Below are 21,457 nucleotides of genomic sequence, written 5' to 3'. Positions count from 1 at the left end.
TTGTGCGCTACTGCGCATGCGTCCTAAAATGAGCTCCTCCTCTCGACAAAAACGTGTTGCTGTCCAGGCCCTGATGGTCTCTCACACACACACACACACACACAGACAGACAGACAGACAGGCAGTGCTGACGGAGGGTACACATGCATCAGGAACACGCGGTGCTCCAAGCAAAGCAGAGGGCTCCACTCCGTTTGTTGTTCCGATTCTCTTCATCTAATGAGTGAATGAGGGGAAAAGGAAGGAGTCGCTCTGTGCACACATTTCAATAATAGGCATAACTAATATTAAATAGCAACAGCAATCATCATTATCATCATCATCATCATCATCATCTAGTCAGAGATCTGTCTTTTCAGTCATAAGGTCTTCTGAACCTCTCACCCTCATGTCATTTAGTGATTATGCATATCAACATGTATTTCATAGTTTATCAGAATTATTGACACAATGGGCAAATGTTCATATACACATGTTGGTCCAGTTAAGGCTGTCGTCAAAGCCTTGGTGTGATGTTTCCATTATGTGATCCATATGCTGCTCTCTACCTCTCTGACACACAAGGTTCACACTATGGAGTTGACCTGTCACTGTGAACTGAAAATCAAAAGTCATAATTCAGACTAATAACCTTTGGAAAGTTCCCTAAAAATTTAGTTTTCAGTCTCACACTAGGTGCTCTTTATGATGGTAAATAGAGTGTCATGTGTTTATTAGGGGTCTCAAACCGATTAACAGGTTGTCACTGAACTGTAAATCTAGTCTTGCTTCACCAGTATTTATATGACTTCTACATTTTATTCAAGGCTTTTACAATGACACTGTAGCTTAAATGGGAATATTTGTTAAATTACAGTGCTTAATTAATTTTCAAAGCCAATAATATGTTTCGTCAATACATTTTCCTACTATACAGTACTAGTGTGGGTCAATTAACCTGTTATCATATTACTGTACACACTTGGGATTAATTCCTTTTGCAGACTCTGAATGGAATAATCTTCCCATCCACTAGAGGGCGTTGCAGTCCATTGCATTACCTTCTACAATAATCCTGTCGTGTCAGAGCCTCATAACACTACTTTCTGTCGGAACTCATAAGATTTAGTTCAGACTTTATATTTAGACCGTTTTCCATACATATTACATATTAGTCCATGCTATAAGAGGCTACAAAAGCACACATTTATATTCTGTGGTATATCCGCTTTGGTGGTAGCATCAGATTAAGAATATGGTGTTTGCCTTTTTTTTTTTTTACAGATTCTCTACTGCTGCTCCTTTAACATTTTTTGGGGTGAAAATAATACATTATGGATCTCAGATCTGAGAGGCTGCGGTGAGTGTTTAGTGGTAATCCAAAAATAAAATTGTAAAACATAAAATAAGCATGTCACCAAGTTACTTAAGTGAAGTTTAATTTACAAAGTAACAGAAAATAAAACAATTGCACAGAGATGCTACAATTTCCTCAAATAATAAAAACAGTATAAATAATTGGAAAATACCCAACAAGACATTCAAGAGGAACAGAAGGAAATTCTGAACAGGACAGAGCAAAGTGTTATATTGTCACTGCCTATCCTTTCTCTCCTTACATACCAACATCAGCTGACAAATATCAAAGTCAATGTTATATTTCTCTTGAGAAATCTCATCTCTTTCCACGACTTTAAAAAAACATCCACTTCAGTTCCTGCTATTTGGATGTAGTAACCAACGCAAAATGTTGCTGATTAGGCAGAGTTACAAGGTTATAAGGACACTGTTGTGAGAACATTGTGCCCTCATCCTTGTGCATTTAAGGCTCCTGATGGTTTGGCTTCGAAAGTGGCCTGGCTGGGTTCTGGTATAAAAACATGTAGGAGTCACACAGCAGCCTGCGCACTAGTTCGGGAGTCTGGGAGGGGTTGGCCCAAGTCAGCTCCTCCTCTGACTGGGACAGGAAGTCCCCCAGCTCCGGACAAGCCCGGATCTCAGGAATGTTGAAGCCACTTTGATCGTCCCCTGTAAGAATGAGCGGCCTTAAGATCAGACATGCGCTCAAGAAGAGATAAAGGGCAGTCGCATGCGTCAGAGTTTATCTTTATCCAATACTGTCGCGGCAGCATTATCAGAAAGTCATGTGTATTCACTTCACAGGGAAACCAAAACAAGTCAGTGTTTGCACGAACATCAGGATAAAATAATTTTCAAATGAGAAGTAAGAAGAGAAGTAAATGAAACAAGGTGAAATCCATCTTACCGCATCTGTCTGCCATGCTGTCAAAGAAGAGCCAGGAGTGAGGGTCAGGGCCGTATTTGACGAAGGACACGTAATGGCTGGTTTGAATGCAGAGCACGGCAAACAGCTGCATCATGTGTCTGGGCACAGGAGTGTCAGAGGCTACATTTGCTGGAACTTGTAGTGCTATGGGGGAGTGACCCTGCCGTTTGTGATGACTATGCACCTGTAAAAAAAAAATTTAAGAAAGTTTTACTGGAGATGTATGGTCATTTTGGGAAACTTGACAACTAAAATAGATCTGGTTTACCTGTGTGTTGCAGGTGGTGCAGTACTGTTTGCTTCTTCCTGGCTGCAGTTTGCGATCCGGTAGACACTGAAGACACTCGTACTCTGCCAAATGCCCACAGACAAAACATTCTCTTGGGGCTGTTGGGAAGAGTAGGGGGATTCTTAAGCATCTTAAAGCGCGACAAAAACATTGTTAAAAGAAAGGTTTCCATTCACATGCGACGATATGAATCAGCGGATTATACCAGTTCCTCACAGTTGTATAGAAGATCTGTGATGTCCAGCTCCGTGGAGGGAATGATGTGAGAAAACATCTTGTACTTGTTTCCAAACCTCGGCATCTGAACAATTAGACAGGATGGCATCTGGGGGACAAATGGAGAAGGCAATATTGGGGTTACAGAAATGTATAGAGGAAAAAGTTGATCAACTCTCTTGGTCATTTTTGCCTGATAATGAGCAACACTCACCTCTTCAAATTTGAGGTCGCCTGACAGGCAGGATGTGTCGAGCAGCTGTTGGACGGTGGGCATCTGTCCCATCTGCTCCTTTTCTAGAAAGATCTGAAAGGTGTAGGCACCCTGAGATGTTTCACGCCTCGATCTAGAAAGGGAACCGCTTTTAAGTAACTCAATTTTACGCAGGCAAAGGCCACACGGTATTTTACACTGAGCTGAGTGCGACTTCATACCTGAGCTTGAGCAGTGGCTCCATGCAAAGTACCTTCTGAAAGAGGACTGTGATGAACTCCTCTGGGTCTGCAGTGAAGCAAAACAATTCAAAATGTGGCACTTTAATATCAGGGGTCATATGTTGTGTTGCAATGGCTTTCTATTGAAAGAATTCTTTTAATCAATGCATGTTATAAGATATGGGTACATACCCTTTTCCTCTGTTTGAAATGTGTCGCAGCCAAGCTGTTTGCGGAAGTTCATCACACTCTCAGCTGGCACAAATCCTTGTCTGCAAAAAATACATCCATCAGCCATCACGCAATCACACAAACGCACACAATGGAACAGCCACATACGCCAAAGCAATCAAGAGTAAACACAAAGCCACACCTTCTACTGTAAGAAGGCTTCAACCGTATGTACCTTCAGTTTTAGATTGTGAAAACAGGAGTACCCATAATATTAAGATAGAGAGAATGTTTACCAGTTCACATTATCTACAATGTCACGATGTTCTTGTTTTGCAAAGTGGCTGATCCTGAGGAAAAAGGAAAAGATAAAAAACACAAACTGCCTTGAAGACAGTGTTTATACCTGCGTAAACGGTTGACTATTTTTCTCAGAGTGCAGGTTATGGGTTGCTCCGTGTCAGCAGGCTTCTGGCAGATATGATCCAAGGTCACAGATGTGCTGAACAAACTGATGAGAGGAAAGAAAAGAAGAAAAATAAACACACTCTCTTATATCAACACAATGCTTATGTGAATACAGTTCACCATACTACTTTTGGTTGTATATGAATATATTATATACAATATATATATATTATAATATGAATAAATCGGATCTGAGTTGGCGACAGTGTGATACCTGAGAATGAAATGCCCCGAACTGGTTTTACCTGAAGAGTGTGGCATCAAGATAGCAGGAGTTTATGTGACCCTGAATCCCCTTCATTCTTCCCACTAACAAAGACAAGGCATCTGACTCAGGGATAGGTGATGCATCCTCCTCTAAGTCCTCAAATGGGGGAACTACAACAAAACAAATATATGTTTTATATCTTCCTATTAAATAACGAGTTAACACAGATCTCATCATTTCACTGGTGGCTGTAAGAGTTTAGAAACATAGCATTCTGCACCCGTTTCCCACCAGGCTTAAGCACAGCCCGACTGGAAAAATCACACATTACTAATCTCCTTTTTGCGGGACTGTTAGACATGTTCAACTGATGAAAAATGTGGTTCAAGGGAAAAGGATGTCTGAGGTGCATTTGTCTTCACTAAATCCTGCCAGAGGTAGATGGGCAGGAATTTTGAGTCAGTTTACCCAAATGCACGATTTGTGACCATTTATATGGCCAAAGCGCTTTGCAATACAAGTCACATGCACCCATTCACACGCACATTCATACAAAGCTTCTATACACGGCAATTTTTCTAGCACATATCATTCATACACTGTTGTCAGTGGTAATTTAAGGCCTAGGGTGACTTGCCTAAGTTAAAAATTTACAGAGACAGATTTCACATAGACGGAAAAAAGAGGGAGTAAATCATACTGATAATAACAGTGTGTGTAATGTGTAAATTTGATTTGCTTGTGTATGCGCCCCCCCCCCCCCCCACCACCACAAACTAAGAGAAGTGTCTAACCTGGAGGTGTTTCGGTGGGTCTTGGGGTCTCCCTCCCTGTAGAGGAGTAGACGAACCTGCTATCAGGGCTACATTTAGTGACAGGAACGAACAAAGCTCTGCTCCCTTTGCAGGTGAAGTATCTCTGGCTTCCATACTTTCCGTCAGAGCAGCCGTTCACCTCATAGTCCTAAAGCAAAGAAAGTGAACAAACCAACAACAACAAAAAAAACAATCAGACAGGCATCGTAGAAGCCTGAAGGCAACAGAGTTTTGAGTGCCTCACCAATTCAATCCCCGCCCATTCATCACTTTTTCCTGCGAGGACACCCAACCACCGGACGACGCCATACACTGTGATCCCCGAGTTGGACACCACCTCCACCATGGATCCCACCTCCAGAGGCACGCGAGACGTGCTCGGACTTTGGCTCGGAGCGGCATTCTGCTCCGCATGCTTCTCCCTCTCTTGACGTGCACGAGATCCAATGTTTGGCATGGAGTTGATGCGTGTAACCGTTTTTATGTTTGGCCCTGCCCAGAGGTGTGGAGGGAGGAGAGGATGATGTTTAGAATATCACATGACATATTTCTGAACTTGTCACATGCTGCCTCATCACATTGACCTCCGGCTAACAGGTCGACATATGAGGTATGCAGACGGATCACACATCACGATGTGCAAACACGCCAGACCATGTGATGAATGTACTGTTCTGCATTCCAGGACAACAGGACCAGTTTTTCCAGTTGTGCACTGGGACTGCTTCTCCCGTGTCCCCACAGGTGTTGGGTCGAAACCCAACATCTGTATGACAAGGATTGCTTTTTGAACCTTAGCCACAAAGTCGCAATGAGGCTCTGTTGACTATGGAAGAGACTACGACCACATTGCTCACCTCCACACTGGCTGTCTCTCCAGTGCAGTCCGAGGGGTACGGAGTAAGACGGGACCACCTGGACGATGTCTGCGGCACTGAACAGCGGCAGAGGAGCGGGCTTCTTGGATGAAAGATTGTTGTCATTGTCCTACAAGGGTAGAACAGAAAGTAACAGTGACTAAAAAGCAAATGCAGTCATGTAACACTTTTGTACTCAAGAGTAAAGAACATGGGTGAACACTCTTGAGCATGTGAACAATTTGCATTAATCTCTCAGGCAATCTTCTAACAGATAAGTGCGCCTGAAGACGTACAGATCACTGGAGATTGCGTGGCCATCCTTAGTCCAGGTGCATTTCTTAAGATGTACCAGTGTGCGAGTGCAGTTATTGGCCTCAGAGACACATTATATAATCATAATTATGATTCTATAATTATTTCATTGATTGAAAAAAAAAAAACCCGAAAACACAGCCAACTCTACTCACCACGAACTCCACCTCAAAGCCCAGCATGTGCAGGTCATCTTTGTTCTCCTTCCTCCCGATCTGCATCAGGTTCCTCACCATCCCGGGCAGGTGCCCCTTCTTGTGCCTCACCACCACCAGGTCGTCCTGCGTCAGCGCGCAGACGGCCGAGAACAGCTGCGGGTTGCACAGCAGCTCCAGGCGCCGGCTCGCCGACGGCACGAAGAGCAGCAGCTGGGCCTGGTGGCGGGTCAGGGGGTAGGTGTCCTCGCGCCGCACGACGCCGCCGCTCTTGGGGCCGCCGGCGCCGCTGCCGCCGCAGTAGAGGAGTCCCATCAGCTCGCCGCGCTGCGTCTCCGCCTCCACGCGGCCGACGCATCCCCGGCAGAAGCCTTTCCTCGACTTGCCGCGCAGGACGACGAAGAACTTCTCCTTGGCTGCAGTTTTGGCCTCCATCGGACGACCCCTTGTTTCCGGCAGTGGAGTCTGCCAGATGGTTCTGAAGCGGCCGGACGAGAGGAGGGTCCTGTTACACTTGCTGCGAGCACAGGGAACTTCGTTAGAAAAGTTGGGGAAAGCGTGTCCCTTGAATGACAATACAAACACAATGATTTAACACGTGTTATAGATTAGAGCATTAAAATCGCTGCAACAGCTAAGAATCGCACTCCCGAGTGTCCCAGCAAGGAGCCAACATCCTCCACCTGTGTAGGTAAACAGCGCGCAGCCGCACTGTGCCCCAACACACCTCTGTTGAGTCGGATCATCGGAGTGAGTTCAGCACCTGGCGCGTCCCCGGCATTGTCTCACTCACCGTTTTTAGTTTTTAGTTTTTTTTGAATCTGTTAAAAGTAAATTCCTCCTGAGTTTAGACACGCGGCGGGTGGCTCGAGGCTCGGCGGGGCTCTTCCTCCTCGCCGCGATGACAGAGGCGCGATGAGGTGCGTGGATTTAAAACGCTGATCCCCAGCGTGTGACGGGCCACGCCCACTCGGTCCGGCGACGCCACGCCCACTCCGCCCTGATAAGACTGTGGCGGTGAGCGACGTGTTGTTCCTCGTAGCGCGCAGCAGCTACCTCCCGTCGATGTGGTCACACTGCAGGGGAAACCAGAAAAACACTCCCACGTGGGAATGAATGCGCTGAGAGCCGTAAGAGCAAAAGTGAACATTACATCTATTGGTTCTTCAGCTCAACAGTTACCACTCTGGGAAAAGCAATCCAACATATGCAATATTCTCTCAACACTGTGTTGATATGAATATTGATAATGCATATATACCAACTAGACACAACAGATATTTCTGTTTTAATATGCCATATCGTGACCTTTGACATGCTCTTCTTGTGTCCTATAAATTGCAGTGTCATTTGATATTACGATGAGCCTAAAAACACGAGAGTAGCTCATATATTTTCTGCTTCGAGGTTCTCTTCATCCTATACCCGCCTGGAAGGTTGTCGCCGTATCCTAATGATGCCTCATCAGTGGAATATCACTCACCAACAGCCGCAAAGAAAATATTGCCTGTCAACAGATGTCGAGTGTACACGTAGCAATTACAGAAACTGTCAGGATGGTTGGTGGTGCGAGTGGAAATGATTGGCCAGCATACAGGTGTTTTAGTTTCCGATTGTAAAATGTATTCAGACACGTGACAAAAAAGGAGACCCAAAACCAATTTGAATTCATCTGCAGACAATTAGTGGGGATAGCCTAGACAGCCCTGACCCTCATGCAATATCCTGGAGTGAGAAACACACCTGCCAGTTTCCTGTCTTCCAAAACTTTTTTCATACCCTGTCACCTGACCGGTTCAATTAAGGACTATCTATGGAATTTTCTTACACTCACATATTAATCAAATTCACCCTCTCAAATGGTATAACAAAAACCTATAGATTGCCATGGAAGTGGATCAACTGCTAAAACATTCTCCTCTGTGGCGGCGACTACATTACAGCAGACCACATTACTCACAGAGACATTTTAGGCAGAAAGTACACTCCTTCGTCTTATGGGTCAGGCAGGTCGGGGAATTTTTGTCCACTTGCAGAAAAAAAACCTGTGTGACTGCCCGCAAGTATTTCTCAAACCCCCCCTAAGTTCACAGTTCATATAAATGTTGATCAGACGAGCAGGAGGAACGTGTGGCCTCCACTCAGCGCGCACAACAACATTGCCTCAAGGAAATAATTGGACGAAGGACACCGGCTCCATGACAGTAACCAATGAGCACAATGTTTTGAGTGACATGTTTGTGCGCATGCAGAATCGACATGTGATATGTTCTACCCTTTCACTCAGCCGGTATGAATGTCTGACAGTATCTTGAGTGCACATCAGGTTCATGGAACAGCCCTCATTTCTTCAGCATGTCGGCAGAGCTCATTTCTCCTCAAAGCACTCTGTGGTGCTTTGTATATATGAATATATATATATTAAAAAGTCTCATTGCTTTATTATTCATTTAATCAATTTTTGTTGATTATCTGGGGGGCGTTGTACATAAGAAAGCATAAACTTACATCATTGAGTGCAACAACAGCTCATCCTGGTGCTGCCAAATATGTGGAATAAAGTAAAGTTCATGAGATCTATAAAGCTACTATAAACCATCAGATAATGGTTTCATAACATCTTTGTTCTTGAGGATCCCCTGAACAATAGAGTTTGTCTTCATTCTTTGAGCTGAACGAATGTTTTGATGTAAGAACTCTGTCCCCTCTTCTGGAAACTCAGCTATCAAGGGAGAATTGGGGAAAAACAGTAAATCACTGATTTGACAAACTTATTAGCATCAAGTCAAAGTTCAACTGCTACTTTGTCACACACTTACAGTCAACAAGAAGTCTGCTGGGCGGGTGGAGTCTTTTCAGGGAGAGGCTGACATTTTTCTCTCCGTGGTTGGTCAGTGCATCGATCAACAACTGAAGCACACAGAGAGTCTAAATGGTCACTGTTTTACATTGAAATTCCATCCAAATATCATCAAAAATCTTTTTAATGCAACAGGGTCAAACCTGGGTGATCGCACTGAGACTCTCTTGTCCACCAGAGCTGCTCAGTGCCATGTAGATCCCACATTTATTCCAGGCTGGCACCACAATTGTGGGCATGAGGAATGACAGGGGCCTCTTTCCTGGCTGGACTTCGTTTCTCTGTGGCATGAAGGAAAAGCAGATAGGAATATTTAAATCAATACTTTGTAAGTGACAGACTTGATTAGGTGACATTTCTAGTGGTTTATGCACCGGGTTGGTTTGGAAATGCCCTCTCGTTTTGTTTGGCCAGGAGAAGTCCAGGACGAGGCTGTTGAGAAGAACACCTGAGCGAGTTATGAGTCTGCTCCCGAACGGCCTGCTTAAGGAACTGTGAGACCATTGAGATAAAGAGAAAAGATGAAATAAGGTCAGTGCCCAGCAGCACATAGTCCTGGTGTGAACATTTATGTAACACGATCACCTTGCCACTGTCACCATGAGGTCGTCTGGCCCCATGACTACTACTCGTCCAGCCTGCAGCTCTGTCTGCTCGGGTAGCATCTTGTGGGAGTGACTGAAACTCTGACGAAGCACTTCCACATGTCTCGTCCTATATCAAAGGCAGAGAGAACACCAACAGGAAGTTTGCAAAAATGCCTGCTGTAAGGATTAAATTGTATGGTGCTGCGCGTAAAAAAAGTCACATATTCCCGGGATCCCTCCCATCTCATGTTAAAATTCAATGTTTTCCCTTGTCATGTATGACAGTAAATGGAATATTTGGGAACTAGAGACTGTTGGGTCTGATAAGTATAGATATTCGGAGACATCTGGGGGTATTATAGGAATTTCCCCTCGATTTTTTGACATTTGCTTAAGAAATCAATCTTCCAATTATGAAAAGGGTCAAATCAATCAGCAATGAAAATTATCTGTCATTGCATCTGTAGTTGCAATCGCCATTTTGTTTCCCCCAGTGCGGTTTACCTCAGCATATCCAAGGGCAGCTCAGTCACTGAAGAGTTATACTGAGGGTCAGCCAAACCACTGGCCGCAGCTAAAGCTCCTTTCAGGGCCTATAAATAAAGAAACAATCAACATTCAAATAAGCAATAAGAACTACTATTTCAACCAGTTTCTATTATAATGAAAAAAATCTTGAGATATTGAAGCTTTGCAGTCCATTACCTCATCAATCCAGTGGTATGTTTGATTTTCTGTGTTATTGTTCTCATTGAGGTGGAAGCCTTGTAACAAACTGAGAGCTGATATCAATGCTGCACCGGCAGATGGAGGAGGGGGAACTTGGATTATAAACTCTGAGACAAAAAAAACACAATATAGATCAAGGTATCGGGAATAGATCTCTGCAGTGTATTGTTTAAAAAAAGTTAAGTCCATACCATTATACAGGCCTTCAACCGGTTGCTCAACTTCGACAGTGTAGTTATAGATGTCCTCTCGGCTCAAGACTCCGCCATTTGCTCGCACCTTGGTATGAAACCACAGAAAAGCCTGTCAAACAACTGAATTTGGAGTGATGCCTCGGACCTCAGTCTCAGATTTCACACCAGATTGTTTGCTATTTCGATTTCGATTACCTCATCCACTATGTCTTGTGTGAAGTTACCACTGTATCCGTTTGACAGACCAGCCTCTAGAACTCCTGCCAGGACAGGCATCCTCAGAAACGACCCAGCACGCAGAGCTTGGCCCCCAGGGAAGAACATATCGAGGAAACGCTGAGGTAGATGCTCACCTTTTACTTTCGATATAGCCTCAGCTGTAGAAGTTGACAAAGGAGTCGCATGCTGTTATATCATCACCGGGTCACATTGTGAGTGAGTGAGAAGAGAAAATCAAATCAGGGATGGTTTGACTCACCGAGACTGAGAGACACATTGAAACCTTCTTTAGCAACAGCGGCGGCTCTGGTGACCACATCGTCCCATAGTAGACTGCAGTGATTTTGTGGTAAGACTTGTTTGACTTTGACAAAAACCTGAATACAAGAATTCACTGAATCCATTTTCTTTTACCTTCCGTACAGGTGGTGAGCATGATGTAACCCTCTGAGCATACCTGGCACTCCTACTTGTAGACCTGCCTGAGAAGGGATTGTGTTTTCAAGCTAAATAATGAAATCATCAACATTTAATTCTGACCCCCTCCCCACATATGTTTCACCTCAAGCTCTGAAGCATTTCGCAGCATCTCCTCTGTGAGTGTTTTGGGTGCGGCTCCCTGAAAATCGATTACTCTGGTTTCGTTCCTACTGATGTCATGAACCATCATCACCCCACCTCTACAGAGAGAGAAGAGCAAAGGATCAACGTGTGATGAGACAGAGTTTATGGATATTTTGGTCAACCGCCAGTCGGACACTTACCCACCAACACCTGACACATGTGGATGCACGACACCCAGACACAGGGTGGCAGCGATGGCTGCATCCACACTTGATCCACAATCCTGAAGGACTTTTTGACCAAGCTCAGTGCAGAGCTCGTGATCCGACACCAGCACACCTTTAACGTACACCTGAGGAGCAACTGTGATGAGGAGGAATGATGCAGCAGTGGGTTTAACTTGCATATATTATACTGCATGACATACCAATCTTTCCCCCAGTTTCAAATGCAGGATCAAAGCCACGGTCACTCCAATGGCAAAGATGATAGATACAGTACACAGAGGCAAGAGGCTGTCCTGGCTTGAGTGCTCCTTGTCTGTGTCTTTGAGGTTTGACAGGTTTTGGTCAAAGAGATTTGGGCCACCCGACACCATCTCCTTCAGAGGGATCTCTTTCGGGAGATGATGATCTGTGGCAGCAAGCAAGGTAACAACATGTAAACCTTTAGTTGAGAGAATTTATCTTCATTAGTTTTCAGCCCAGGACCTCAGGACAGAGATCCTGCCAGTTTTCTTCAATGACAATCTGCAGTGTAACAAATATAACGTTGTCGCAGGTGGAAATGGGAGAGAAATCCGGCAGCATCCTGTGTGCCGAGCACAAGGGGTTGTAAACCATCACATTACACACTACCTGTATCCTCTCACCGTGCTTTTTATTCCAGTCACAGGTGACGTCGCCTGGTGATAAGCCGTTGGCCGATTGGAACGAATCAGCAAAACTATTGTAACTACATGTTGATGGCTTGTTGAGTTTTGTTTCAGGAGACACAGCCATTCTCAATTCAAAGGAAGAACAGGATACAATACTGTTCCCCAGAAACAGCCCTCTTCCCACAGCTCAACGTGTAATGAGCACAGCAGGTGCAATTACCTCCAAACCAATGAGATTTCAACATGCAGCACGTGCACCTGTCAATCTCTGGGCAGTTCAATGTCAATCGGATATCATCATGATTTGACTAGTAATTAAGGCACAAGCTGTAAAGTCAAACTTTTTATTGCTCCATAACGAGGTTTTAAAACTTAAGTACATACGGTTAAATGCATGTTAATGCAAAAATCTCAACACTGGTGTTCAAAGATACATTTTGAATTAGCTGCACTTTTTCCTCATTCACATGTATTTAAAAAAAAATCATCAAATGCACACAGACAAGAAAACATAGTGTCTCATTTCATGAGGTAAACATCTTTCAAATCCATATACAGTACAGGTAATAATGTAGCTGCAGTTGTCAAGTGTCATCGTGGGTTACATCAGGATTAGATGTAGATTGAGGTCTGTCCATGTGTGTGTTGTAGTATGTTCTTAATGTGTATGATGTACACTGAAAGATTACTTCCTGGTCTACAACCAGAGCTTCAGTGGCTGAGGTTGCGATGTCCTGGCTGTTGGAGGTGGAAGGAGTGGTGCTGGACTGCTTGGCGAACGCGGTTCTGGCGCTGGATGGCGTTACGGGACACGTGGTGGCGGTCTGCCCACACCTTGGCCTTCTGGATGCAGGTCGACTGTGTCACCTCTGCCAGAGCTTTGGGGTGAGAAAAAGAGCCAGAGATGGTTGGACTGCTGCTGCTGGTGGTTTGAATTGCAGGCTCTGCATCCGGCACACTGGAGAGAAACACAGGCAAGTGTGTGAATTTCACAACCTTGACAGTCTCCATGCATCAGTATGAGTTAAATTAAAGTTAAAAAGCTGGGACAATATAAATGGAATAAAGCTGTGCGTTAAATTGAGTTTAAAAAGTTTGCAATAATCTATGTTTGCAGAAAATGTACAGCTCTTTCTTCTACACAATGTGACATGATCTCTTAACCTTATATCAGTTTCCATGGTGGTGACCGTGTCTACATGAGGAGAGGAGTTTGGTGGTTGGCTGTCTGTCAGCTCTGCGTCCTGGTTCTCAGGTGCTGAACTTGTCTCTGCGGAGATACAAGTAGATGTTTGTCACACAACTTTACATTTCCATGTACAGCAGGTGCGCGCAACATTAAGATGCACAGTTCTGTAAATGAATAACTGGTTGATTACTGTGCGATCTAAATGTGGTATGAGGCAAACAGACATTTAGGAAAATAAAGCTTTTTAAGTTGGCATTCAGATTGGCTTCTTTTCTGTTCTCCATCATGTCATGAAATGTGATATCATCATGTGAACCAATATGATTATCTAAAATGTGTTAAGTCATATTCCAAATATAAATATATCATTTCTTGAAAACACTAAAACTCCAGAGGCTGCATGACTGACCGTGATGATTGACAACAAGCCACCCTTCTTCCACCACTTCTCCAGATTTGACTTCTTCGGGGTTCTCCTCCTCTCCCCCGAAAATCAGACGAGTGAGTGTTCTGAACATCTCTCTCTATCTTCTGTCGATGTGTTCGCTGTTGTCCCCGTCTTTGTTTGGCAGGAAGCTCGGTTGTTCCAAGGGTCTTTAACTGCTTGAGGACAAGACAATAATGACCATCATGGCGTCATGTGTATGTTCATATACATCATAATTTGCTTCCCTCAGTAACGCTAATCCATATTTGACTGTTTGAGAGTGGGAGATGCCACGAGACCCTTCCTTTCCTGATTATTTTTTCAAAAAATTCAAGCATTGTTTGGTCAGCTGACAGGGGCCGGCCAATGAAATGTCTTCTGATACAGTGGTTTGAATAATGAGTCCCACTCCCCCAGAATATCATTGTTTGGGTCCATCTGTTTCTGGATATACGTGGGGGAGGGGCTTCCCTCATCTGTCTGCACCTCCCAATGGCTGAGACGGCTCCGTGGTTGAGGCACTGCCCCAAATTCTAAACGGACGTTGAATTCAGTTCCGCCTTGTACACTTCCTGCAATGGTGCGACATAGCAGTTTGTGTTGTTATTGCCTCCAACGTCATGCACAGAAAGTCCACATCAAAGAAATGACGGGAGAAATAACTGCACGAAAACATATTCCTACAGCCCGCCGGGTTCAACTACCTGTCAACCAACCTTGCCTCGCAAATTAAATTCATGTGAGATGCATTTTCATTCATTGTTTCATGTCCTAGTTTTTTTTTTTTCTGAGCGATTAATGTTTTAACGTCCACGAGACAATGACAGCACAAAACACGTGAACATTAAAAAACCCAAATGTGTCTCATCTCTATAGCGGTGACGCTGCTAACCTTTGTCGTCGTCTACCGTGTAGTTTGTATGTCTGCCGCAGCTCTTACCTTGCGTCTGTGTCTCTCAGTTTGACTCGCGGACCATAGTGCAGTGTCCGTTTTTCAAAAGTCTCACAGGCAACTCACAGTAATTCCTTCTAGAAGCCTAGTGAAGCCTGTAGCTGCTGCGGCACTCAGGCGGGGCTGTTGTGTAGCGTTTCAAATATTCAACCGATCTAAGGCGGCGGAGGATCCGCCCGTGTCCCCGCCCACCAGGAGCAAACCAACCAATCAGGGGCTGCGGAGTGGGCACGTGGTTCGATTTGATTCTCGCCAAAGATCAAACTGTGCTGTCAAGATGACTCCCGACACGTCTCGTCGCTTCTTCGTGTTATCTCATCGACGCTGATGGATGAACGTCTGTCGTTGTTTCAGCTGCAAATATCCGGTGTCTTTGTAGTGTAGGGTGTCTGCTGTACGATATTCCAGACTCAGTTGATAAAATACAAATCTGGCCGAAACTTTCTCTCATAATTTCATCTTTCATTCCACCCACCATTGGACCACTACTAATGTGACCTGCATTCAGCTTTGTGTATTTCGAAGTGGAGGCAGGCTTGACTGCAGTCTGCAACACAGCACCGCACTCCTTCTCTACTCCTTTGCTTTTCAGGGCAGTATTACATTAAACAGAGCCTGTGACACTTGGCTCACAGTATAGGAAAAAAAGGCTTTAATACAAGAATACAAGGGGGGGTCAGTGTCTTGATCTGCAGAATGCTGGTGAAGGACGATTCGAAGTGGAGGCTCCAACAACCTTAACCCCCTCACCCATCAGTGGGACATGATCAAGGCAAACTAGCTCTCTCACTTTCAGGCACTATACCTGCAGGAGGGGACACAAGGGGAAAGTCAGACTGGGCCTTATGGCTGAGCCATAACATGCCATTAGTCTAATTAATATAGCATTTATTGCAAGTTGTGTGTTTAAAAAAGCAATGTGCACTTGTGTAACTATACTATACCTGTAATGCATGTCAATATTTCTGGAATGTCAGAGTAGCTGTATGCCACTAATAAAAACAAGTGAGGACACAAGATCATAAAGTGTATGTTGTAGCACTGCCAGTTCGAAGGACCTCAGTCTATATCTTCTGATATGAGAGCGTCGTGTTTGTTATTACAGGCTCAGAATAAAATACTCAACAACATGCTACCCATGGGTGTTGAAGATTGTGCTTCTAGGTGCCAATGATTTTTTAATAATATTAGACCTTTATCAAACATTTTCACATGACACATTATTATTATCAACAGGTATTTTCAGAGGGGAAAAAATAAGAATAATTGCAAGTCGCATGCTTATATACTATAGTTAATACAAGTAACAGTCTAGTATAATATGCATTAACATTAAGGGGGTGTAGGCGTATTCACAGATTCATTGGAAAAGTTTGTCAAACATTTTTGAATTAGAATGTTTAGGAAATTTTTAAGCACTTGATACTTAACAAAGAATGAAGCATTATGATCACATACAGGTCCACACTAAAGGATCGGAGATTAACACAGTAAAAGTTGTCTGTTTGTGGATTTTCCCTTTCAGATACGTGGGCAGCGTAAAGTTTCCAGCCCGCACGCTTCGTGAGCAGCTGTTTAAATGCCTGGAGAAAAAAAAATTCAGATATTAAACGTTCTAGCTGTAAGGCCATCATGATTATTGGCCACTGTATTCTATCAGATTTATGTTACAAGCTTGAAAGCATTCACACTTTTGATTCATTTTCAGACAACTATATGCCATCAAGTGATGTGTAAGCAATTACATTATTCCTGTTCATCTGCTATGGTATCATCATATGGAGCATGTTTTAAAACATAGTGATCGATGGGGGGGAAAGCTATTCGGTGTTTGTTTTTGTTTTTTATTGTCATCTATTCTTTGAGAAAACTTTGGGCCCTGCTCTGATCAATTCTGAACATTTGTAATATTGCGCCACCCTGTGGTCCTTGGCACGAATCGGTCACATCTCGTCGCTCCGTCTTCTTCCACAAGATGGCGCCGTTACTCTGCTGCTGTTGTCTAATTAGTGACACGCTGCAAAGTGCATCAGTGTGCCATTTTTAATAAATGTCGTGTGGCAGGTGACGGGATCGATAACTCGCGCCGGATCGACATAGTTTCCAGGGTTTACGGCGCGGGGCCTGTCCAGAGCCACGTCCCAAATCAAATACATAGTCACGCCGCCTGCTGTAATTTCCGTTTAATGAAAGTGACGCTGTGATGCTCGTGTGTTCGATTCGCGTCCACATTCCCCGAGAGAGAGGGCAGCGTGAGCACAAGTCGAGGGACAGACATGCAGACTAGGCGACCTGGAGACTTTGAATGGGCCTGGCAGTGTGCTGGCTTTGAATGTGGCTGCGCGTCTTCCTGCGCACTGGAGCAGTGATACTGGAGGTGGGGAGGTGGGGAGGGCCCTCGGGGCGAGCACACCCCTAATCGCCTGTGTCAGAGTATTTCAGAACGGCGGCCAGCATTTAGTCATTCTCCGTGAATGCTGAACACACACTGACACACACACACACACACACTCACTTGTCTACTCGAGTCCACTTAAACTTTCGGACCACATGAGTACATGTGTGTTATATATGCCGCGGAGCCGAGGACCACGGGTTGACTTCTGCCTATTTATTCTTCGGTGAAACTTTGCGTCGTGAACCGCAGGATACTTTTTTTCTTCTTCTTTTTTTTTTTTTAAATGCACAGTTATTTAACACGTTTTTTTTAAAAAGGACAATGCCTCGATCTTTCTTGGTCAAAAACTACTTCGCCAAGCAAAAGCCGAACTACAGTGAACTGGAATGCCAGAATGGTGAGTCGAGACGCTGTTTTATTCCCTGAGTGAATTATGAAAGCATCCTTACATAAGTGCGTAAAACTAGATTAAAAGGGGGGAAAAAAACTTCGTGTTCTCTACAGTGTAGGGCAGTTGTTTGGTCCAATGAAACGACATTTTGTCAGTATACTGTCTTTGTGCCTGGTTCAACTAAACCATGCAGGCTACTCCCCGTTCAAGTTGGGGCCCGTTAGATGCACTTTCCCCCCTTTCTGCAGCCAGACAGAGCACCATTCATGTTACAAGCCCTTGTGAATACGTGGGAGGAAACGGCCCATGAAAGCTTCCCATGGCTCCAACTTCACGCTCAGTCCATGTTGGGAATAACAAGAATTTACAAGCTAAATAAGTGCCAATAGCATGCGTAATTGGTGAAAGTGTTTAAGTATTTGAAATGCATTTAAAATCGGCAAATACGGTGTCTGTTGTCTATAATTCAATCAGTTGACTGTGATTTTTTTTTAGTACTGTCCCACTGCCTGTTTTTACCATCCTCTCCCCCTTTCTTCTCAGACACTTCACTGGAGAGGTATCCCCTTGCTGAGCTCTCATCAGGAGACAACACCTCTGCGGCCACCTGTTTCACAGCAGGTCTGGTGTGGGACCTCAGTGTTCTGCCCACCCTCTATCTGCCCACCTCCCAAACAGAGCCCTCTGCCACCCCAGGCCCCCTGGACCTCAGCTCCCCATCCAGCCTCAGTAGCAGCGCCAGCAGCAGTGGAGAGGAGGACGAGGGACGCACGTCGGACCCCCCCAGCCCCGAACCGGTACACACGTATGCCCCTCGCCAGCGGATGAAATGCACTGGCGTCATGGCTCATGTCAGTCCCCCGGAGGAGGAGGAGGAGGAGAGAGAAGCGCCCGTCACAGCGGCCAGGCCCGCCTTCCTCTGCAAACACTGCCCCAAAGAGTACACCAGCCTGGGGGCCCTGAAGATGCACATCCGCTCACACACCCTGCCCTGTGTGTGTACCACCTGTGGCAAGGCTTTCTCCAGGCCGTGGCTGCTGCGCGGCCACATCCGCACACACACAGGTAAGATCCGTGGTCAAAAAGACACCGCACAATGTGACGAGGGCCTGTTTTCACTCGACTCACAAGGGTGAAGAAATCCGCGTACGTGATACGTGACAGTAAAACGGCGAATTCACGTTTCAGTTACTGTCATAGTGAGTCACCAGGTCACTCCCTCATCATCTGCGCTGTGAAGCAAGAGAGAGGGATATCCAGGGCAATCAGCTTGATGAGCTTAACACTTGATCAGCAGACATCATCACATTGGGAAGCCTGTTGTAGACCCTGCTCCCATTGATCCCTCATTGTGTTTAATGTCCCAGCAACAATGGCTCGTTGGCTAACTATCTCACCGTGTCTGCTGGGGGAAGACAACTAAATAGGGACACATGAGTGACAAAAGGCTTTAAAGATTGCCTGAAGGCTCTCTGCTATCACCGAGCACTTAGTACCTGCAGCAACTTGTCAGCATGCTAATCTCATTTGGCTCTTATTGAATCATGCTAATTCAGTCAGACTGTGACCCCACCAGCCTGTCATGTGTTTCTTCATTATCTTGTGTGTGTGTGTGTGTGTTGATGAAAAGCTCTTGTGAACTCAAGAAAAAGTCCTGACTGCTGCATTCATGTAACATCGTCTTTTCAACCTTTTCCGTCCAGGTGAGCGTCCGTTCTCCTGCCCCCACTGCAACCGGGCCTTTGCGGACCGCTCCAACCTGCGGGCTCATCTCCAGACCCACGCCGAGGTGAAAAAGTACCAGTGCGGCGTCTGCTCTCGCACCTTCAGCCGCATGTCGTTGCTGCAGAAGCACAGCTCCTCAGGGTGCTGCTCCCCCACGGTGTGAGACGTAATGGCGAGAGACAGAGGGACCCACTCAGAGTTCAGGGCAGTGGACACATAGAGGTGGTCTATACAAGCCCAGCTGGCCTGTTGATGACCTATAGGGCCACAAAGAGCGTGAAATGGCCTGGTTTAAGAGACCTGGAGGGAATGAAGCCTCATTATGGATATGACTTTACAAGCCTCTCAGCTTCCTTGTTCCATGAAAAAAAAAAAAACAGCTGAGAGGCACATTTTTTTCTTCCACTCTAGACTGATGTCTTTTCGGCCGGACCAAATCTGAACTGAGCTATGCCGACGCTCACTTGATATCAGCCCCTTTGTTGCCATTGTGCCCATTCCAAAGACCAAATATGTAGTGAACTCACTGGGGTAAGAGGTGTTTCTTTCCTGTCTCCGTCCTGGTGCCGGCCAACTCAGGATCATGGCCTAGACACAGCTGCTGAGAGGTAGGGGTGCGTGGGTGGAATAAATCTCTCAGCGTGCCTCAAAACACACATACACACACACACACACACACACACACACACAGACACACAAAAGCAAATGCACACACAGCTGTCTCTGGCACTGCGGTGTAGATAGACGAGGTGCTAACAGGTGCCACAGCCATGACCTTCGCCGGTTGATAGCAGGTGACTTCCACTGCCCTTGGTTTGCTTAAGAAAAAAAAAGAGAAAGAATGGCATCAGTTGGTCTTCTTCACCAGTGGGGATCCTTTTAAGCCTCTATTTTGACTACATCCAATCCATGTCTTTAATCTGATGAGATTCCGAGATAGGAAAAGCCGTTCCGTCTGTCATTATCCAAAGAAGCTTCGTTTTGCAGCTCCACGAAAAAGTGGATGGCAGAGCCATGCACTCAAGGTTACCACAGTGTTAGTACCAGCCAAAGCCATATTTTGTAACTCAAATGAGTTTGTGCCTTCAAATTGTATTACTCTTGAAACCAAAAATGTGCCTTTTTTTACCTCAGTATTTGTGGCTTTAGAAAAAAACGATGATTGCAGTATTAGTAGAAATTAGCACCAAACTGTTTGAAAATGCAATGAGGCTGGGACCAAAGAATTTAAAGTTTACACCATGAAGACGTGGTTGCCGAATATGTGATCATTATCCTATGAATGGACAGTACAAAGATGAATTTTTAACTTTCCTAAAAAAAAAAATTGTGGCAGTGTTTTATAGTGCAATGTGCAGACGATGTGTTATTTCAAATTTGTACTATGCTTGTGTGTTCACTTCCATTTCTTGTATGTTGTAACTGATGAATTTTCATTCAATAAAGTAATTTATGTTTATTAAAACATTGCTATGGTCTATTGAATTAGTGTAAAACCAACCCCCCTTTTATTGCCTGGTTGATATAATGTGGAGATACGTCAGTTATAAAAAAAAAGAAGTCAGATTGATTGTTAACTTGGAGGTTTCTGTTAAACATCTCGATGTTGGGCGTGGCGGGTGAACTGACCATTGTTTCGAAGCTGAATTGCAGATGTGCAGGTGAACACACTTCCTGATGGACGGGAGCAAATGAATGCACCTGCTTCCAGTTTCCACCTGCCATCTACTTCTCACGAGTCACTGTGCAAACACTGGAAATGTGGGATGGGAGCGAGTGCGTGTTTGCACGTATGGTTATAAAAGACAACTTGAGTGAGCATCTGTTTTCAATCAATCCCAAGATTCAACATGGATTCATACGTGCTTGACTGCGGCTCATGAAATGGTCCTCAAGTGGAATTCTAGTAAGCTATGTCGGTGACTGCAATGTGTATATGTATTTTTTCCTCCTCAGGGAGAGTATAACATTCTCCTCTTCCTCTGCCTAGACAGTGAGTCAGAGTCTGCCCAGACTGGAGCTCTAGGTTCCCATGGCTCCTGTGCTCCAAGTCAAGCCACTAGTCAGTCAGTCTGTCGATTGGTTAGTTGGTGTGCGTGGGCTGAGGCCTACTCGCGCCAGCACAGAGTGAGGTAAGCTGTTCCACGGCA

The 21,457-nt window shown here is 44.9% G+C and overlaps 4 protein-coding genes across 7 annotated transcripts; 1 reads left to right on the top strand and 3 right to left on the bottom strand.

Annotated features, from left to right (window-relative positions):
• Positions 1-1,098: 1,098 nt before the first annotated feature.
• Positions 1,099-7,159, bottom strand: cyldb (cylindromatosis (turban tumor syndrome), b). Of its 3 annotated transcripts, none has more exons than XM_035631791.2 (14): positions 7,034-7,159; positions 6,196-6,712; positions 5,726-5,855; positions 5,113-5,360; positions 4,848-5,016; positions 4,091-4,223; positions 3,784-3,888; positions 3,399-3,478; positions 3,207-3,273; positions 2,986-3,118; positions 2,772-2,880; positions 2,535-2,653; positions 2,246-2,450; positions 1,099-2,007 (listed from the first exon to the last, which is right to left on the bottom strand). In XM_035631791.2, exons 2-14 carry the CDS (start codon positions 6,628-6,630, stop codon positions 1,802-1,804), a joined length of 2,139 nt encoding a protein of 712 aa, XP_035487684.1. In that variant the 5' UTR covers positions 6,631-6,712; positions 7,034-7,159; the 3' UTR covers positions 1,099-1,801. The 3 variants fall into 3 exon arrangements, with proteins under 3 accessions (XP_035487684.1, XP_035487682.1, XP_035487683.1); XM_035631789.2 differs by having other exon boundaries at positions 6,989-7,148; XM_035631790.2 differs by having other exon boundaries at positions 6,923-7,113.
• Positions 7,160-8,612: 1,453 nt separating this feature from the next.
• Positions 8,613-12,342, bottom strand: LOC118309541 (glutathione hydrolase 7-like). The gene is made up of 15 exons (XM_035631792.2): positions 12,220-12,342; positions 11,776-11,981; positions 11,549-11,700; positions 11,347-11,464; positions 11,199-11,266; positions 11,044-11,117; positions 10,761-10,942; positions 10,563-10,650; positions 10,348-10,478; positions 10,147-10,235; positions 9,641-9,769; positions 9,430-9,547; positions 9,199-9,336; positions 9,015-9,105; positions 8,613-8,917 (listed from the first exon to the last, which is right to left on the bottom strand). Exons 2-15 carry the CDS (start codon positions 11,944-11,946, stop codon positions 8,784-8,786), a joined length of 1,683 nt encoding a protein of 560 aa, XP_035487685.1. The 5' UTR covers positions 11,947-11,981; positions 12,220-12,342; the 3' UTR covers positions 8,613-8,783.
• A 213-nt stretch (positions 12,343-12,555) lies between these two features.
• On the bottom strand, positions 12,556-14,945 carry tp53inp2 (tumor protein p53 inducible nuclear protein 2). 2 transcript variants are annotated; one of them, XM_035631795.1, is made up of 4 exons: positions 14,782-14,945; positions 13,824-14,017; positions 13,390-13,495; positions 12,556-13,183 (listed from the first exon to the last, which is right to left on the bottom strand). In XM_035631795.1, the coding sequence occupies exons 2-4, from the start codon at positions 13,930-13,932 to the stop codon at positions 12,937-12,939; spliced, it is 462 nt and encodes a 153-aa protein (XP_035487688.1). In that variant the 5' UTR covers positions 13,933-14,017; positions 14,782-14,945; the 3' UTR covers positions 12,556-12,936. The 2 variants fall into 2 exon arrangements, with proteins under 2 accessions (XP_035487688.1, XP_035487687.1); XM_035631794.1 differs by having other exon boundaries at positions 13,824-14,014; positions 14,782-14,944.
• Positions 14,946-16,871: 1,926 nt separating this feature from the next.
• On the top strand, positions 16,872-20,774 carry snai1a (snail family zinc finger 1a). Its single transcript, XM_035631793.2, has 3 exons — positions 16,872-17,588; positions 18,126-18,647; positions 19,286-20,774. The coding sequence occupies exons 1-3, from the start codon at positions 17,513-17,515 to the stop codon at positions 19,468-19,470; spliced, it is 783 nt and encodes a 260-aa protein (XP_035487686.1). The 5' UTR covers positions 16,872-17,512; the 3' UTR covers positions 19,471-20,774.
• Positions 20,775-21,457: the final 683 nt, after the last annotated feature.

The sequence above is a fragment of the Scophthalmus maximus genome, chromosome 6 (genome assembly GCF_022379125.1).
Source record: "Scophthalmus maximus strain ysfricsl-2021 chromosome 6, ASM2237912v1, whole genome shotgun sequence".
Classification (NCBI taxonomy): Eukaryota; Metazoa; Chordata; class Actinopteri; order Pleuronectiformes; family Scophthalmidae; genus Scophthalmus; species Scophthalmus maximus.
The sequence above is the reverse complement of the archived record's forward strand: the minus strand, read 5'-3'. Positions and strand labels throughout refer to the sequence as shown.